General features: G+C 38.7%; 1 protein-coding gene across 1 annotated transcript; it reads right to left on the minus strand.

Annotated features, from left to right (window-relative positions):
- Positions 1-15,421: 15,421 nt before the first annotated feature.
- Positions 15,422-18,998, minus strand: LOC108027474 (60S ribosomal protein L5). Its single transcript, XM_017098922.3, has 5 exons — positions 18,932-18,998; positions 18,840-18,872; positions 18,414-18,677; positions 17,916-18,353; positions 15,422-15,687 (listed from the first exon to the last, which is right to left on the minus strand). The coding sequence occupies exons 2-5, from the start codon at positions 18,840-18,842 to the stop codon at positions 15,493-15,495; spliced, it is 900 nt and encodes a 299-aa protein (XP_016954411.1). The 5' UTR covers positions 18,843-18,872; positions 18,932-18,998; the 3' UTR covers positions 15,422-15,492.
- Positions 18,999-19,947: the final 949 nt, after the last annotated feature.

Consider the following 19,947-nt stretch of genomic DNA (forward strand, 5'->3'; position numbering starts at 1 on the left):
TCATAGCATTCTCTACGAAAAGGCCGAGAGAGAGGGGATCGATTATAGAGACAGCTTTTCCCTAAGCCAGAATTTATGGCCTAAAATCTAGGCTTTTGTCTTCGAATATCTGTATTTATGCGTGGCCAGCTTGGTTGTATTCTTTTCCAACGAGTTGTGTTAAAATCAGGCGAGAAATATTTTATATTTATTAGAGCATTTTATTTCTTGGTTCATGTTTTTCTCAGTGCTCGCGATTAACGGGTTAGGTTAGGTCATGGTTTATAAATTCTAGCCTACTCTGGGCGAAGCCCCGCTTCTCGTGATTCCGTGCACCGCGTGTCTAAGAGTGACCTGCTAGCACTTCTGGTCCGGTGCGCCGCGTTTTTTAAAGAGACAGAGTCAAGCTTTGCCAAGAATTGTAACATCTCACTGTATAATTTCTATAATACAATCATACTGTAAAGAAGTCTCGTAGGCTGGGATATACTCAGCCCCGCCAGGGTCTCTTTACCGAAAATATTTGTAAAGATATGCGACAAAAAGGTTTAAGACGAAAATCGGTTGGCTGGCGTGAGATGTAGAGTGCCAGCCACCGGGGTACGGAGTGAGAGAAATAGTTTATTCTGTCTGTAGCAGAGTGAAAAGGGTCAGCGGTAACGCGCATATGGGCCTGGCTCATAGCATTCTCTACGAAAAGGCCGAGAGAGAGGGGATCGATTATGGAGACAGCTTTTCCCTAAGCCAGAATTTATGGCCTAAAATCTAGGCTTTTGTCTTCGAATATCTGTATTTATGCGTGGCCAGCTTGGTTGTATTCTTTTCCAACGAGTTGTGTTAAAATCAGGCGAGAAATATTTTATATTTATTAGAGCATTTTATTTCTTGGTTCATGTTTTTCTCAGTGCTCGCAATTAACGGGTTAGGTTAGGTCATGGTTTATAAATTCTAGCCTACTCTGGGCGAAGCCCCGCTTCTCGTGATTCCGTGCACCGCGTGTCTAAGAGTGACCTGCTAGCACTTCTGGTCCGGTGCGCCGCGTTTTTTAAAGAGACAGAGTCAAGCTTTGCCAAGAATTGTAACATCTCACTGTATAATTTCTATAATACAATCATACTGTAAAGAAGTCTCGTAGGCTGGGATATACTCAGCCCCGCCAGGGTCTCTTTACCGAAAATATTTGTAAAGATATGCGACAAAAAGGTTTAAGACGAAAATCGGTTGGCTGGCGTGAGATCTAGAGTGCCAGACAACGGGGTACGGAGTGAGAGAAATAGTTTATTCTGTCTGTAGCAGAGTGAAAAGGGTCAGCGGTAACGCGCATATGGGCCTGGCTCATAGCATTCTCTACGAAAAGGCCGAGAGAGAGGGGATCGATTATGGAGACAGCTTTTCCCTAAGCCAGAATTTATGGCCTAAAATCTAGGCTTTTGTCTTCGAATATCTGTATTTATGCGTGGCCAGCTTGGTTGTATTCTTTTCCAACGAGTTGTGTTAAAATCAGGCGAGAAATATTTTATATTTATTAGAGCATTTTATTTCTTGGTTCATGTTTTTCTCAGTGCTCGCAATTAACGGGTTAGGTTAGGTCATGGTTTATAAATTCTAGCCTACTCTGGGCGAAGCCCCGCTTCTCGTGATTCCGTGCACCGCGTGTCTAAGAGTGACCTGCTAGCACTTCTGGTCCGGTGCGCCGCGTTTTTTAAAGAGACAGAGTCAAGCTTTGCCGCGTTTGTTCAAGTTTTCGGCTGCTCTGAGTTTTTTTCCACTTGTCGAAGTTTTGGTACTCCTTTTCTCTCGCTCTTCCCTTGTCGCGTGCCAATTTTCGGGAGTTGTTTTCCTCCTCGATAGCATGTCCTCTCTCGCTTGCTCCTGTGCGGCGCTGCACTTTTCGTGGTGAATATTTCGTTGCTCTCCTGGTGTGTGTGTGTGTGGCTACTGCTGATGCGAGAGCGGAGGGGGAAAGCTTAGCTTAAGATAATTCTTGGGTACTAATATAACTACAAATCTTACAATTATTGGTTAAGCTTACCTATTAAGTGAACTGTACAAAGTTTTTACAAAGTTATGCGCGAGGGTTTTTTTGTTGTTGTCGCTGGCTGTTGTTGCTATTGCCGCTGGCTGCCGATGTTGTAGTCGCTGGCGACCAATGTTGTTGGCGCTGTTTGTCGATGTTGTTGGCGCTGGCGGCTGTTGTTGTTGGCGATAACTGGCGTTGTTGTAGTTGTCTCTGGCTGCTGTTGTTGTTGGCGCTGGGGGCCGATGTTGTTGTCGCTGGCTGCCGATGTTGTGGGCGCTATTTGTGAGGGGTCAAACGACTCCTCACAATACAAATTATAAATATTTTAAACTTCTGATTTCTAATTTTAATTTTCATGGATTGGTTCGCTTGCACGACAATGGGGAGAAACGGAATTCGGTCTGCATCATGCTGCAGTTTTGTGGCGCGCTTACTTACAGCAGGAAGTTGCTGAGCGAGGAGACGTCGATGCTATACTTTTACCAAATGTGCCCTTGAACAATTACCTTCACTCTCGAGGCTTTACATAAAAGATATTTTGTTATTTTCAAATAATTATTACACGCTAATAACTTTGTTTATTGATGTAGTACTCGGTTGACAAAAATACCCTGCCGAAGGACTTCGATTATGGACTGAGCAAGTTCGCGCAGAAGGACCCGGTAATACGAATACCTTCTTAAGGTCTGACAACCGACTGACGAAAAGCCCACAAAAAGGAGTGGTGTCCTTTACTTTGTAAGCAAATTTGAATAACCATAGCGAATGTGATCTAATAACCATCTTATCTGTTTTCAAAAGTACGAAACGCCCAGCAAATGAAAAGCCAAATTCTTCAACGAACACCACTCATGAAAGGGAGGTTCACTAAAGCGCCCCTAGTTCTTTGAGCTATTTTTGATTGTAAGACCTTGTCGACGGCGTCGAAAAAAAGCTTCAAATTCACTAGTGAATCATCTTGCCTTAACCACAAAAAGTGCAGCAGCCCGTGGGCCCTGAAGAGGGAACTGAATTGCCTCTAGTTTTCCAAGCTGGCCCTCACAGCAGATCAAGGATGTGAACTTGCAACACGACGGCTTAATCATGGAGCTACAGCAGTTTCAAGGGGCGCCACCCGTACTCGAAACGGCATATGATTTACCTTTCTTTATATTAATATTCAAACAAATACCAAATAATTATACAAAAATATATATTAATTTAGATTTTTACCTTGCATTATATACACATTAAACAGTGATGAATACAATATTTGATAATTCTAATTTCGTACTTTTGTAAATAATTTTGTCATATTATTTTCTCACCAATTTTCCGATTGTTCCTATGACAGCTATATGATATAGTTATCCGATTTTAATAAAATTTAATTTGAAATTCAGAACTGCTTAAAAAATGTTATTTCCAAGCTTAGAAGGTTATATGTCCTAAAGCACCAAAGCTATAATTTGTTTCATATTATTTTCCCACTAATTTTCCGATCGTTCCTATGACACCTATAGGCCTCCGATTTAGATTAAATTTAACTAGAAACTCAGAACTAATCGGTTCGAATACCCAAGCTCACTCAAGTCGAGCGTATGCAGCCATCTCTGTCTTACTCAAGACTCTTGGTATCTTACCATCGAACATCACTCCGCAGCAGAGCGTCTCTGCCTCTGCTGCCGTGCTTTCGCTCAATATCAGCTAGTAAAGCAGAAGCAGGGAATTCCCCGAATTCAAAAATTACCAGAATGCTACATTTCCTAGGAATCACACTGCGACATATACTTTATGGGGTCGGAAACGTCTCCTTCACTGCGTTGCAAGCTTCCGAATAAAATTTTTATACCCTCTACAAGGGTATAAAAAGATGGAAAAGAAGCGAAGTTTTTTTTTTTTGAAATAAAGTAGGATGAAATTTTTAAATCGTTTGGTCTCTGTGTACGTGTAAAACCTTTCATGATATTTTAATGAAACGGTAGGCTAACTTTAATGCAACATTTGTTCAACGTCTATCAGCTTCAGCGTAGAAACTTAAAAGTAAAATAAATTAAGTTAATTCATACGATTAAGAAAAAATCAAAAATAAAAAGATTAGGCAAAACAGATTTACCCGAAAAAATTTGTGTTCGCCAAAAATTTGTAGGAATCAAGTCTTTATGCAGAACTGTTTATAAGAATTTAAATGACCCTAAGATAGAGTATGGATACGCACAAAAAAAGTACGAAGCTGAGACAGTGTAAGATGTTTTGAACTAGTTTTTGTTGCCATTTTTGTTGACCAACAACTTTAAAGGGCAACTTTTTAACACAATTTAAGAATTTTACCTGACATCAATAGAGTAGTTTTTAAAAACCAAAAAAGAATATAAATAAAAAATCGATTGCCCATAAATCACAAATCGTGTTTAAAATGCATACTTAGTATTTCGAAATACCTATCTAACGACGTATAGCACAGGCCTGTAGCTTTAGTACTTTACAAGTTACGGGTATAAAAAATTTAGCTGTTTATAGCTGTTTTCTCGACAAACTAAGTTATTTTTCAAAAGTGGTAGATTTTAATCTAGCGCCCTCTATATGTCAACTGGTGCGTAAGAATCTGCCTGCAGATTCCTGGGTTTCCTACGCAAGTTTGTTTCAGCGGGGTGCCACGCCCACAATCCCCAAAAATCTGTAGCGCCTACAGTTTTTATGATAGAAACACAATTTTAATTGAAATGTGTTTGTCATCAGTACCTATCGACTCACCAAAAAAAGGTGCCACGCCTACTCTAACGCCCACAAATGGCCAAAACGCTTAAATCTGTCTGCCGCCCACATGACATCTACTGAAACAGCCGATAGGTGGCGCCCTAAAAGCTTTGCGGCTTATATATGTCCATTTCTCTTTTGCTCCCTTCAGCTGAGTAACGGGTATCTGATAGTCGAGGCACTCGATTATAGCGTTATTCCTTATTTTATCATATAAGCTTAGAAATACAATTTTTTAATTGGTTTTTTAAATTTTATCAAAATTGGACGACTATATCATATAGCTGTCATAGGAACGATAGAATTTGTGGGAAAATAACATGAAACTAATTATAGATTCGGTGTTTTTTGAAATATATTTTTATAATATTGGGAATATAATTTTTTATATTTTTAAGAATTTCGAATTCAATTTAAGAAAAATCGGACTACATATAGATGGCAAATAAATGGTCTGGAAAAAGAATGAAATAATTTTTTTTTAATATCACTGAAGGCAGCAACAATCCACAAAAATTTCACAAGGTGTTACTAGAGTTTATTATTTCTTATAACTGCAAGGGTACACAAATTTCGGTTTGCCGAAATTAACTTCCTTTCAGCTGGTGAATTTAGTAGAAATGTTCACCCAGGTGTCGAAGCCATAGCCGCCGCGGATTTGAGCGGCATTAATTGGGATCCGCACTATGATTTGAGGGATTTGTGTTGATGTCACCATCAACATTTGATAGCATTAAGAAACGTTTCCCAGGGGTTAAGAAACGTTTCCCTGGGGTTAAGAAACGTTTCTCTAGCTTAGTGTCGACTTGACATTTCTTTGATACCACCACCGATCATTCGCTTGAGAGAATTTAAATTAGCTTTAAGAGCTCGTGGACTATGCCAAAGGGGACTACACGTTACAAAAAGTGCGCCAATCACTCTACCTCAATGGTGGTGCGGAAGAAGAAGTTTAGAAGAATTATAACATCTCACTGTATAATTTCTATAATACAATCATACTGTAAAGAAGTCTCTTAGGCTGGGATATACTCAGCCCCGCCAGGGTCTCTTTACCGAAAATATTTGTAAAGATATGCGACAAAAAGGTTTAAGACGAAAATCGGTTGGCTGGCGTGAGATGTAGAGTGCCAGCCACCGGGGTACGGAGTGAGAGAAATAGTTTATTCTGTCTGTAGCAGAGTGAAAAGGGTCAGCGGTAACGCGCATATGGGCCTGGCTCATAGCATTCTCTACGAAAAGGCCGAGAGAGAGGGGATCGATTATGGAGACAGCTTTTCCCTAAGCCAGAATTTATGGCCTAAAATCTAGGCTTTTGTCTTCGAATATCTGTATTTATGCGTGGCCAGCTTGGTTGTATTCTTTTCCAACGAGTTGTGTTAAAATCAGGCGAGAAATATTTTATATTTATTAGAGCATTTTATTTCTTGGTTCATGTTTTTCTCAGTGCTCGCAATTAACGGGTTAGGTTAGGTCATGGTTTATAAATTCTAGCCTACTCTGGGCGAAGCCCCGCTTCTCGTGATTCCGTGCACCGCGTGTCTAAGAGTGACCTGCTAGCACTTCTGGTCCGGTGCGCCGCGTTTTTTAAAGAGACAGAGTCAAGCTTTGCCGCGTTTGTTCAAGTTTTCGGCTGCTCTGAGTTTTTTTCCACTTGTCGAAGTTTTGGTACTCCTTTTCTCTCGCTCTTCCCTTGTCGCGTGCCAATTTTCGGGAGTTGTTTTCCTCCTCGATAGCATGTCCTCTCGCTTGCTCCTGTGCGGCGCTGCACTTTTCGTGGTGAATATTTCGTTGCTCTCCTGGTGTGTGTGTGTGTGGCTACTGCTGATGCGAGAGCGGAGGGGGAAAGCTTAGCTTAAGATAATTCTTGGGTACTAATATAACTACAAATCTTACAATTATTGGTTAAGCTTACCTATTAAGTGAACTGTACAAAGTTTTTACAAAGTTATGCGCGAGGGTTTTTTTGTTGTTGTCGCTGGCTGTTGTTGCTATTGCCGCTGGCTGCCGATGTTGTAGTCGCTGGCGACCAATGTTGTTGGCGCTGTTTGTCGATGTTGTTGGCGCTGTCGGCTGTTGTTGTTGGCGATAACTGGCGTTGTTGTAGTTGTCTCTGGCTGCTGTTGTTGTTGGCGCTGGGGGCCGATGTTGTTGTCGCTGGCTGCCGATGTTGTGGGCGCTATTTGTGAGGGGTCAAACGACTCCTCACAATACAAATTATAAATATTTTAAACTTCTGATTTCTAATTTTAATTTTCATGGATTGGTTCGCTTGCACGACAATGGGGAGAAACGGAATTCGGTCTACATCATGCTGCAGTTTTGTGGCGCGCTTACTTACAGCAGGAAGTTGCTGAGCGAGGAGACGTCGATGCTATACTTTTACCAAATGTGCCCTTGAACAATTACCTTCACTCTCGAGGCTTTACATAAAAGATATTTTGTTATTTTCAAATAATTATTACACGCTAATAACTTTGTTTATTGATGTAGTACTCGGTTGACAAAAATACCCTGCCGAAGGACTTCGATTATGGACTGAGCAAGTTCGCGCAGAAGGACCCGGTAATACGAATACCTTCTTAAGGTCTGACAACCGACTGACGAAAAGCCCACAAAAAGGAGTGGTGTCCTTTACTTTGTAAGCAAATTTGAATAACCATAGCGAATGTGATCTAATAACCATCTTATCTGTTTTCAAAAGTACGAAACGCCCAGCAAATGAAAAGCCAAATACTTCAACGAACACCACTCATGAAAGGGAGGATCACTAAAGCGCCCCTAGTTCTTTGAGCTATTTTTGATTGTAAGACCTTGTCGACGGCGTCGAAAAAAAGCTTCAAATTCACTAGTGAATCATCTTGCCTTAACCACAAAAAGTACAGCAGCCCGTGGGCCCTGAAGAGGGAACTGAATTGCCTCTAGTTTTCCAAGCTGGCCCTCACAGCAGATCAAGGATGTGAACTTGCAACACGACGGCTTAGTCATGGAGCTACAGCAGTTTCAAGGGGCACCACCCGTACTCGAAACGGCATATGATTTACCTTTCTTTATATTAATATTCAAACAAATACCAAATAATTATACAAAAATATATATTAATTTACATTTTTACCTTGCATTATATACACATTAAACAGTGATGAATACAATATTTGATAATTCTAATTTCGTACTTTTGTAAATAATTTTGTCATATTATTTTCTCACCAATTTTCCGATTGTTCCTATGACAGCTATATGATATAGTTATCCGATTTTAATAAAATTTAATTTGAAATTCAGAACTGCTTAAAAAATGTTATTTCCAAGCTTAGAAGGTTATATGTCCTAAAGCACCAAAGCTATAATTTGTTTCATATTATTTTCCCACTAATTTTCCGATCGTTCCTATGACACCTATAGGCCTCCGATTTAGATTAAATTTAACTAGAAACTCAGAACTAATCGGTTCGAATACCCAAGCTCACTCAAGTCGAGCGTATGCAGCCATCTCTGTCTTACTCAAGACTCTTGGTATCTTACCATCGAACATCACTCCGCAGCAGAGCGTCTCTGCCTCTGCTGCCGTGCTTTCGCTCAATATCAGCTAGTAAAGCAGAAGCAGGGAATTCCCCGAATTCAAAAATTACCAGAATGCTACATTTCCTAGGAATCACACTGCGACATATACTTTATGGGGTCGGAAACGTCTCCTTCACTGCGTTGCAAGCTTCCGAATAAAATTTTTATACCCTCTACAAGGGTATAAAAAGATGGAAAAGAAGCGAAGTTTTTTTTTTTTTTAAATAAAGTAGGATGAAATTTTTAAATCGTTTGGTCTCTGTGTACGTGTAAAACCTTTCATGATATTTTAATGAAACGGTAGGCTAACTTTAATGCAACATTTGTTCAACGTCTATCAGCTTCAGCGTAGAAACTTAAAAGTAAAATAAATTAAGTTAATTCATACGATTAAGAAAAAATCAAAAATAAAAAGATTAGGCAAAACAGATTTACCCGAAAAAATTTGTGTTCGCCAAAAATTTGTAGGAATCAAGTCTTTATGCAGAACTGTTTATAAGAATTTAAATGACCCTAAGATAGAGTATGGATACGCACAAAAAAAATACGAAGCTGAGACAGTGTAAGATGTTTTGAACTAGTTTTTGTTGCCATTTTTGTTGACCAACAACTTTAAAGGGCAACTTTTTAACACAATTTAAGAATTTTACCTGACATCAATAGAGTAGTTTTTAAAAACCAAAAAAGAAATTAAATAAAAAATCGATTGCCCATAAATCACAAATCGTGTTTAAAATGCGTACTTAGTATTTCGAAATACCTATCTAACGACGTATAGCACAGGCCTGTAGCTTTAGTACTTTACAAGTTACGGGTATAAAAAATTTAGCTGTTTATAGCTGTTTTCTCGACAAACTAAGTTATTTTTCAAAAGTGGTAGATTTTAATCTAGCGCCCTCTATATGTCAACTGGTGCGTAAGAATCTGCATGCAGATTCCTGGGTTTCCTACGCAAGTTTGTTTCAGCGGGGTGCCACGCCCACAATCCCCAAAAATCTGTAGCGCCTACAGTTTTTATGATAGAAACACAATTTTAATTGAAATGTGTTTGTCATCAGTACCTATCGACTCACCAAAAAAAGGTGCCACGCCTACTCTAACGCCCACAAATGGCCAAAACGCTTAAATCTGTCTGCCGCCCACATGACATCTACTGAAATAGCCGATAGGTGGCGCCCTAAAAGCTTTGCGGCTTATATATGTCCATTTCTCTTTTGCTCCCTTCAGCTGAGTAACGGGTATCTGATAGTCGAGGCACTCGATTATAGCGTTATTCCTTATTTTATCATATAAGCTTAGAAATACAATTTTTTAATTGGTTTTTTAAATTTTATCAAAATTGGACGACTATATCATATAGCTGTCATAGGAACGATAGGAGAATTTGTGGGAAAATAATATGAAACTAATTATAGATTCGGTGTTTTTTGAAATATATTTTTATAATATTGGGAATATAATTTTTTATATTTTTAAGAATTTCGAATTCAATTTAAGAAAAATCGGACTACATATAGATGGCAAATAAATGGTCTGGAAAAAGAATGAAATAATTTTTTTTTAATATCACTGAAGGCAGCAACAATCCACAAAAATTTCACAAGGTGTTACTAGAGTTTATTATTTCTTATAACTGCAAGGGTACACAAATTTCGGTTTGCCGAAATTAACTTCCTTTCAGCTGGTGAATTTAGTAGAAATGTTCACCCAGGTGTCGAAGCCATAGCCGCCGCGGATTTGAGCGGCATTAAATGGGATCCGCACTATGATTTGAGGGATTTATGTTGATGTCACCATCAACATTTGATAGCATTAAGAAACGTTTCCCAGGGGTTAAGAAACGTTTCCCTGGGGTTAAGAAACGTTTCTCTAGCTTAGTGTCGACTTGACATTTCTTTGATACCACCACCGATCATTCGCTTGAGAGAATTTAAATTAGCTTTAAGAGCTCGTGGACTATGCCAAAGGGGACTACACGTTACAAAAAGTGCGCCAATCACTCTACCTCAATGGTGGTGCGGAAGAAGAAGTTTAGAAGAATTATAACATCTCACTGTATAATTTCTATAATACAATCATACTGTAAAGAAGTCTCGTAGGCTGGGATATACTCAGCCCCGCCAGGGTCTCTTTACCGAAAATATTTGTAAAGATATGCGACAAAAAGGTTTAAGACGAAAATCGGTTGGCTGGCGTGAGATGTAGAGTGCCAGCCACCGGGGTACGGAGTGAGAGAAATAGTTTATTCTGTCTGTAGCAGAGTGAAAAGGGTCAGCGGTAACGCGCATATGGGCCTGGCTCATAGCATTCTCTACGAAAAGGCCGAGAGAGAGGGGATCGATTATGGAGACAGCTTTTCCCTAAGCCAGAATTTATGGCCTAAAATCTAGGCTTTTGTCTTCGAATATCTGTATTTATGCGTGGCCAGCTTGGTTGTATTCTTTTCCAACGAGTTGTGTTAAAATCAGGCGAGAAATATTTTATATTTATTAGAGCATTTTATTTCTTGGTTCATGTTTTTCTCAGTGCTCGCAATTAACGGGTTAGGTTAGGTCATGGTTTATAAATTCTAGCCTACTCTGGGCGAAGCCCCGCTTCTCGTGATTCCGTGCACCGCGTGTCTAAGAGTGACCTGCTAGCACTTCTGGTCCGGTGCGCCGCGTTTTTTAAAGAGACAGAGTCAAGCTTTGCCAAGAATTGTAACATCTCACTGTATAATTTCTATAATACAATCATACTGTAAAGAAGTCTCGTAGGCTGGGATATACTCAGCCCCGCCAGGGTCTCTTTACCGAAAATATTTGTAAAGATATGCGACAAAAAGGTTTAAGACGAAAATCGGTTGGCTGGCGTGAGATGTAGAGTGCCAGACAACGGGGTACGGAGTGAGAGAAATAGTTTATTCTGTCTGTAGCAGAGTGAAAAGGGTCAGCGGTAACGCGCATATGGGCCTGGCTCATAGCATTCTCTACGAAAAGGCCGAGAGAGAGGGGATCGATTATAGAGACAGCTTTTCCCTAAGCCAGAATTTATGGCCTAAAATCTAGGCTTTTGTCTTCGAATATCTGTATTTATGCGTGGCCAGCTTGGTTGTATTCTTTTCCAACGAGTTGTGTTAAAATCAGGCGAGAAATATTTTATATTTATTAGAGCATTTTATTTCTTGGTTCATGTTTTTCTCAGTGCTCGCAATTAACGGGTTAGGTTAGGTCATGGTTTATAAATTCTAGCCTACTCTGGGCGAAGCCCCGCTTCTCGTGATTCCGTGCACCGCGTGTCTAAGAGTGACCTGCTAGCACTTCTGGTCCGGTGCGCCGCGTTTTTTAAAGAGACAGAGTCAAGCTTTGCCGCGTTTGTTCAAGTTTTCGGCTGCTCTGAGTTTTTTTCCACTTGTCGAAGTTTTGGTACTCCTTTTCTCTCGCTCTTCCCTTGTCGCGTGCCAATTTTCGGGAGTTGTTTTCCTCCTCGATAGCATGTCCTCTCTCGCTTGCTCCTGTGCGGCGCTGCACTTTTCGTGGTGAATATTTCGTTGCTCTCCTGGTGTGTGTGTGTGTGGCTACTGCTGATGCGAGAGCGGAGGGGGAAAGCTTAGCTTAAGATAATTCTTGGGTACTAATATAACTACAAATCTTACAATTATTGGTTAAGCTTACCTATTAAGTGAACTGTACAAAGTTTTTACAAAGTTATGCGCGAGGGTTTTTTTGTTGTTGTCGCTGGCTGTTGTTGCTATTGCCGCTGGCTGCCGATGTTGTAGTCGCTGGCGACCAATGTTGTTGGCGCTGTTTGTCGATGTTGTTGGCGCTGTCGGCTGTTGTTGTTGGCGATAACTGGCGTTGTTGTAGTTGTCTCTGGCTGCTGTTGTTGTTGGCGCTGGGGGCCGATGTTGTTGTCGCTGGCTGCCGATGTTGTGGGCGCTATTTGTGAGGGGTCAAACGACTCCTCACAATACAAATTATAAATATTTTAAACTTCTGATTTCTAATTTTAATTTTCATGGATTGGTTCGCTTGCACGACAATGGGGAGAAACGGAATTCGGTCTACATCATGCTGCAGTTTTGTGGCGCGCTTACTTACAGCAGGAAGTTGCTGAGCGAGGAGACGTCGATGCTATACTTTTACCAAATGTGCCCTTGAACAATTACCTTCACTCTCGAGGCTTTACATAAAAGATATTTTGTTATTTTCAAATAATTATTACACGCTAATAACTTTGTTTATTGATGTAGTACTCGGTTGACAAAAATACCCTGCCGAAGGACTTCGATTATGGACTGAGCAAGTTCGCGCAGAAGGACCCGGTAATACGAATACCTTCTTAAGGTCTGACAACCGACTGACGAAAAGCCCACAAAAAGGAGTGGTGTCCTTTACTTTGTAAGCAAATTTGAATAACCATAGCGAATGTGATCTAATAACCATCTTATCTGTTTTCAAAAGTACGAAACGCCCAGCAAATGAAAAGCCAAATTCTTCAACGAACACCACTCATGAAAGGGAGGATCACTAAAGCGCCCCTAGTTCTTTGAGCTATTTTTGATTGTAAGACCTTGTCGACGGCGTCGAAAAAAAGCTTCAAATTCACTAGTGAATCATCTTGCCTTAACCACAAAAAGTACAGCAGCCCGTGGGCCCTGAAGAGGGAACTGAATTGCCTCTAGTTTTCCAAGCTGGCCCTCACAGCAGATCAAGGATGTGAACTTGCAACACGACGGCTTAGTCATGGAGCTACAGCAGTTTCAAGGGGCACCACCCGTACTCGAAACGGCATATGATTTACCTTTCTTTATATTAATATTCAAACAAATACCAAATAATTATACAAAAATATATATTAATTTACATTTTTACCTTGCATTATATACACATTAAACAGTGATGAATACAATATTTGATAATTCTAATTTCGTACTTTTGTAAATAATTTTGTCATATTATTTTCTCACCAATTTTCCGATTGTTCCTATGACAGCTATATGATATAGTTATCCGATTTTAATAAAATTTAATTTGAAATTCAGAACTGCTTAAAAAATGTTATTTCCAAGCTTAGAAGGTTATATGTCCTAAAGCACCAAAGCTATTATTTGTTTCATATTATTTTCCCACTAATTTTCCGATCGTTCCTATGACACCTATAGGCCTCCGATTTAGATTAAATTTAACTAGAAACTCAGAACTAATCGGTTCGAATACCCAAGCTCACTCAAGTCGAGCGTATGCAGCCATCTCTGTCTTACTCAAGACTCTTGGTATCTTACCATCGAACATCACTCCGCAGCAGAGCGTCTCTGCCTCTGCTGCCGTGCTTTCGCTCAATATCAGCTAGTAAAGCAGAAGCAGGGAATTCCCCGAATTCAAAAATTACCAGAATGCTACATTTCCTAGGAATCACACTGCGACATATACTTTATGGGGTCGGAAACGTCTCCTTCACTGCGTTGCAAGCTTCCGAATAAAATTTTTATACCCTCTACAAGGGTATAAAAAGATGGAAAAGAAGCGAAGTTTTTTTTTTTTGAAATAAAGTAGGATGAAATTTTTAAATCGTTTGGTCTCTGTGTACGTGTAAAACCTTTCATGATATTTTAATGAAACGGTAGGCTAACTTTAATGCAACATTTGTTCAACGTCTATCAGCTTCAGCGTAGAAACTTAAAAGTAAAATAAATTAAGTTAATTCATACGATTAAGAAAAAATCAAAAATAAAAAGATTAGGCAAAACAGATTTACCCGAAAAAATTTGTGTTCGCCAAAAATTTGTAGGAATCAAGTCTTTATGCAGAACTGTTTATAAGAATTTAAATGACCCTAAGATAGAGTATGGATACGCACAAAAAAAATACGAAGCTGAGACAGTGTAAGATGTTTTGAACTAGTTTTTGTTGCCATTTTTGTTGACCAACAACTTTAAAGGGCAACTTTTTAACACAATTTAAGAATTTTACCTGACATCAATAGAGTAGTTTTTAAAAACCAAAAAAGAAATTAAATAAAAAATCGATTGCCCATAAATCACAAATCGTGTTTAAAATGCGTACTTAGTATTTCGAAATACCTATCTAACGACGTATAGCACAGGCCTGTAGCTTTAGTACTTTACAAGTTACGGGTATAAAAAATTTAGCTGTTTATAGCTGTTTTCTCGACAAACTAAGTTATTTTTCAAAAGTGGTAGATTTTAATCTAGCGCCCTCTATATGTCAACTGGTGCGTAAGAATCTGCATGCAGATTCCTGGGTTTCCTACGCAAGTTTGTTTCAGCGGGGTGCCACGCCCACAATCCCCAAAAATCTGTAGCGCCTACAGTTTTTATGATAGAAACACAATTTTAATTGAAATGTGTTTGTCATCAGTACCTATCGACTCACCAAAAAAAGGTGCCACGCCTACTCTAACGCCCACAAATGGCCAAAACGCTTAAATCTGTCTGCCGCCCACATGACATCTACTGAAATAGCCGATAGGTGGCGCCCTAAAAGCTTTGCGGCTTATATATGTCCATTTCTCTTTTGCTCCCTTCAGCTGAGTAACGGGTATCTGATAGTCGAGGCACTCGATTATAGCGTTATTCCTTATTTTATCATATAAGCTTAAAAATACAATTTTTTAATTGGTTTTTTAAATTTTATCAAAATTGGACGACTATATCATATAGCTGTCATAGGAACGATAGAATTTGTGGGAAAATAATATGAAACTAATTATAGATTCGGTGTTTTTTGAAATATATTTTTATAATATTGGGAATATAATTTTTTATATTTTTAAGAATTTCGAATTCAATTTAAGAAAAATCGGACTACATATAGATGGCAAATAAATGGTCTGGAAAAAGAATGAAATAATTTTTTTTTAATATCACTGAAGGCAGCAACAATCCACAAAAATTTCACAAGGTGTTACTAGAGTTTATTATTTCTTATAACTGCAAGGGTACACAAATTTCGGTTTGCCGAAATTAACTTCCTTTCATGTTTTTATTTGTGTTGGTGAGGGCACTGCTGTGTGTCAACTTTGAGCACCCCTCCCGTAAAGCAAGTAATTTTTTTACTTAGTCTGGAAGATTAAGGTGTACATATTACATTATTACCATCAATCCAAAAGATTTAAAAAAAATTGACTTGATAAATGTCATTACAACTGTTTATTTGTTTTTACACCAGTCAATTAACAAGTGACAGGGACCTTTAGGCCTCAGACTCCGACTGGAGTTTGGCCACATAGGCTGCCTTGTGGCCGGCAATTTTGGTCTTGCGCTGCTCATTTGTGAGTTTCTTAGCATTCCACCTCTTCTTCGCAACGGGACAAGTCTTCTTTGAGTTGACTTTATGGATGGGGTCATTACGAATGGCCTGGTGGGCTTTTTTGTATATATCTTCAAGCTGAAAAATAAAGCGATTAATAGGATTATTATTAACTGCATTAAAAAAACGGTATAGTCTAGTGCTGCGACTATCAGGTACACATTAAAAAACTTAAAAGTAAATATAGCTTCTAGTAAAGGCGATGAAACATCGATCGTTAGATTTTTATATATGTATGTACCTTTATTTTGTACACGTCCACTTTATCTATCTATTAGCAATAAAGTTACTTCCTAAATCAAGCCACTGTATTGGTCAATGGGTATGTTTTGATGAAACAAATTCATTTCAATTAAAATTTTCATTTTAGCATCTAACTATGGGCGTTAAACCCTTGTCATATGTGAAGGAAATAGCTGGAGAATTCGGTTGAAATTATTTTCTACATGTGGATATATTGAAGACTTTCACACCGACCCTTAACTTGGTCGTGGCACATCGGGATAACAACTATGCGTTCGGTAGGAATCTCTATGCATAATTACATCATTGTGGCGTATAAGGTTTTCTTCTATGAGTAGTTTCCAAACGGCCGATTGACCTGGTTACATTTAGGGATTAGGTGAGGTGATTAAGAGTAAAACTCTTCCTTTTTTCTATTTGAATATTTTAAACTTACCTATTAAATAAATATTAAACTCCCTTTTGAGATCACTTTTTTTTTAAACAAAAAAAAATATTAATCTATCCGGCAGAGTTGTAACATTTGTACTTTTTTGCATCTTAAATTATTGCTCCGATTGATTAACATTTTATTTTAAATTCTTAAATATAGAAAAAAAAGGAAAGTCGCTAAAGTGGAGTTGACTTGCGCTTGTTCTCTATTCTGAATTAAATCGTCAGCAGTTAAGCAGTTAAAAAAACAATAATATAACATCAATAAAATATGGATCGATACGTAAAAGTTGGTTAAGCGCAGAGTACAGAAGAGAATAACAAAAAAAATTAAAATTTCCGATGTGTGAAAATATTTAAAATGGTCAGACGATACAAAACTGGCGCAAGGATTTAAGACAAGTGGCAACACGTATAATTTGCAGGATTATCAAAAAAAAATTTATCATGACTTGAATAAGCCAGAATCAAGCACTACATCTATACCTATAGATAGTATCGACATCGCGTTTACAAGCAGCAGCTTTAGGTCAAGCATGAAATTGGTGTCATCATACTTTAAAAGAGCTGTCGTATACGAATCTAACTATAAGAGAAAGGTAATCGGGATGCCAAGGATGAATAGCATTACAAAATTGTTGAAAAATAATGAACCCAATTCGTGGATCCCAGGTATAAGATGCCAATAAGACACACTTACGAGATGTGCTAATATTGAATCTATTTAAGGCGAGCCCGGTTCAAGGAGGAAAACAACATTCTGCTTTATTTCTAATTTTAAGCTTTTGGTTACCAATTAAAAAAAAATTGTTTAGTATACAAACATATTTAAGCGTTTTGTTCGCTTGTGAGCGTTAGAGTAGGCGTAGGAAAATATTTTTAAGTCAATCAATAGTAGTGATAACTCTAATACATTTATTTACAATTTTTTTCTAGCATAAAAACTGTGGCTGCCACAGTTTTGCCGCTTTTTGGTCGTGACAAAATTTTTTTAGGCTCAAAGGAAAGGGCGTTAGAGTAGGCGTGGCACCCTGCTGAGAGAAACTTGCGCTGCACAGAAAGCCCAGAAATCTACATGCCAAAATCCACTCAAGTTTTTAATGTTTCCCAGATCTCAACGTTCATATGGACAGACGAAATCGGCTAATTATCTATAAATAACGAGTATAATTATGTATATTTCTAAGAGTAGATGCTTTTTTTTCTTCTACAGACTTTTAGGAATGTTTCTTTCCGATAGCTAGTGATGCTAAAATGATTGTGTCGGAAAAGTTTTCTTTGCTGCGTTGTCTGAAATAAGTATACCATCCGCAAGGGTATACAAAAAAAAAAACCCTTTGTATCCTTTTTAATGATATTGACCATTAGTAAATAAACTTGATTGGAGCAGAAACGATTCGTTTCTTCTAGAACACATTTTCAATATATTATTACTGATTCAGATACGGTTATAAACAAGAATAGATTGTGTAACCATAACAGGAAGATAGGTAGACATACATAGTTACCAAACTTCGAACACAGGTTACCGTGTTATTGTGGTCCACTTTTGGCACAGCCAGCGTTGTTGGTGGCAAAACGAAGCCGCAATTTTCAAAGTGGACGTAAAGAGAAAACTAAATTATACTCACATCATCAGCACGAATTCCTAACTTGATGTAGCGGCTAAACTGACGTTTAAAGCTCTCTTCGTCCTCCTCCTCCAAAGTGCGCATATAGTCTGCAACATGCTGACCAAATATATGAGCGCGATGCACATCGGAATTAAAGCTCTTGGTCTCTGCAGAGTAACCAGGAAAACGCTTTACGGAGTGGGGTATATTCAGACCACCATCAACTGCTCCCTTCATGGCACCAAAAACTCGAGCACCAGTTGTGGTTCGAGCCAGTCCTACATCCAAGAAGCAACGAAAAGCGCCTGGGCCGTCATCAACAGGCTCCACGTTAAATTCCTCCCCAGTCACCTCAGTGCACCCTCCATAAAGAGTGTCTAGACCCAACTTGTTGAGAACACGACGGGCAACCAGCAGGCCGGTGCAGTATGCAGCAGCGTAGTTGGTCAAACCAACCTAAAATATTTTAATGAGCCAGTAAGTTTGAGTAACACAATTGGAGCATTCCGCACTCACCTGGATACCATACTTGGGAAGCTCATGAGAGTAAGCGGCACAGACAACGCGATCCCCCTCTATGCGAGCGTAAGCGATCTGGACAGTAATGTCCTTGTTGGACAAACGAACTATCAGACGATACTTTGGAGTATTATACTTGTTCTTGTCCTGAAACGTTAAGCGCTTCCTGGCGTAGTAATCTGTTTTGCCTTCCCGCCGCCTTCGGAACTTCACCTGGTACCTCTTAAAGTACTGCTTGTTCTTGACTACCTTAACGAAACCCTGCAAAACACGTATAAATTCATAGGTTGAAGCAACAAATTAACACGGCTTTGCGCTGGCATGACGACTCTGGCTCTTCACGTGCGATATCGTTTGCAGGTTAGAATACTTTTTGCCGCTTTAAATTATTTTAAGAGTGACCATTTTTTTTACAAAACCCACCATTTTTATGAAAGATAAATTTATTTATCACCGCTAGAAATATAAACGGTTATTATTCATATATATTCGGAGTAAGAATATGTCACTCATACCTCGCCGGAAACTGCTAGCAAAAAGAAAGAAAATTTAATGAGGCACAATACCGGCACCAAAAAATGTACTAAATAACACGTTCGATTATTACTTGAAGGCCCCTTACTATTATGGATGCATCGCGTTTACCTTTATTATACCCTCTTCACAACACTTTAATAGCATGTTCACTCAGGAAGGTTGCCGCTCCAGCGTCATAGTTCCATTTCAAAATCTTTCGCTCATGCGGGAAATGCGATCCACACCCGAAAATCCGCACTGTATTTCAGTACTTTTATTTAATGTGTATAATGATTTATGAACTTGGCGTTGCCGGATTCACTCAGATGAGCTAAGGAAACACCAGAAAAAAGTTCGAGACTTAGACTTTTCAGAACAAAACCTTATGGACCATCCATTCAACGAACCGTTGATGAATGTCTGTGGGAAGGCGATCTAAGGACTGGGCTAATGGAAAAATGTTCGCTGAACCAGAATTTGCCGCTGGAACGAAAAATCTCTCTGAGTACATAGACTACATATATCGATGTTATTAAAAAATATATTTTTTTTTAATTTCTAAAGCCCTAGCTAGCACCGACAAAACGCAATGCATAACATAAATGAAAAATTACCGTTTTTTTTTAATCTGCATTACAAAATTAATTAACTTTGAAATTGTGAAATGGACAACGTTGAAGAACAAAAGATGCAACTTTTTTTTTAATGCTGATCCATTGGAATTCTGGTACGCTCAAAGGCAAACTATGCCCAATCTGGCAGCGGTAGCGTTAGCTTACCTTATTACTCCAGGAAGATCATTTTTATATAAAAGATTAACCTCTGACAAAAAAATGTGTGGTTTGCTAGCGAGTCTTCTTAAAGTCCTTAAATTACCTAATACGTCTTCTTGAGGTGTGGTATAATTAGATTTACATAAATTAACGATTGTATTCGAAAATATGAAGATATTGAAGTACTTAATTGAAAGCTTAGTTTTATTATATATTTTTATGCAGTAATCACGAATCTGGCC

This window comes from Drosophila biarmipes, unplaced genomic scaffold, assembly GCF_025231255.1.
Source record: "Drosophila biarmipes strain raj3 unplaced genomic scaffold, RU_DBia_V1.1 ptg000007l, whole genome shotgun sequence".
NCBI lineage: Eukaryota > Metazoa > Arthropoda > Insecta > Diptera > Drosophilidae > Drosophila > Drosophila biarmipes.

What these genes read in the sequence shown, in the direction of transcription:
- LOC108027474 (XM_017098922.3), bottom strand. An exon ending in TTCCCAAGTATGGTATCCAG is followed by an intron (nt 18,354 to 18,413) that starts GTGAGTGCGGAA and finishes AAAATATTTTAG; the next exon opens with GTTGGTTTGACCAACTACGC. An exon ending in TAGGAATTCGTGCTGATGAT is followed by an intron (nt 15,688 to 17,915) that starts GTGAGTATAATT and finishes TTTATTTTTCAG; the next exon opens with CTTGAAGATATATACAAAAA.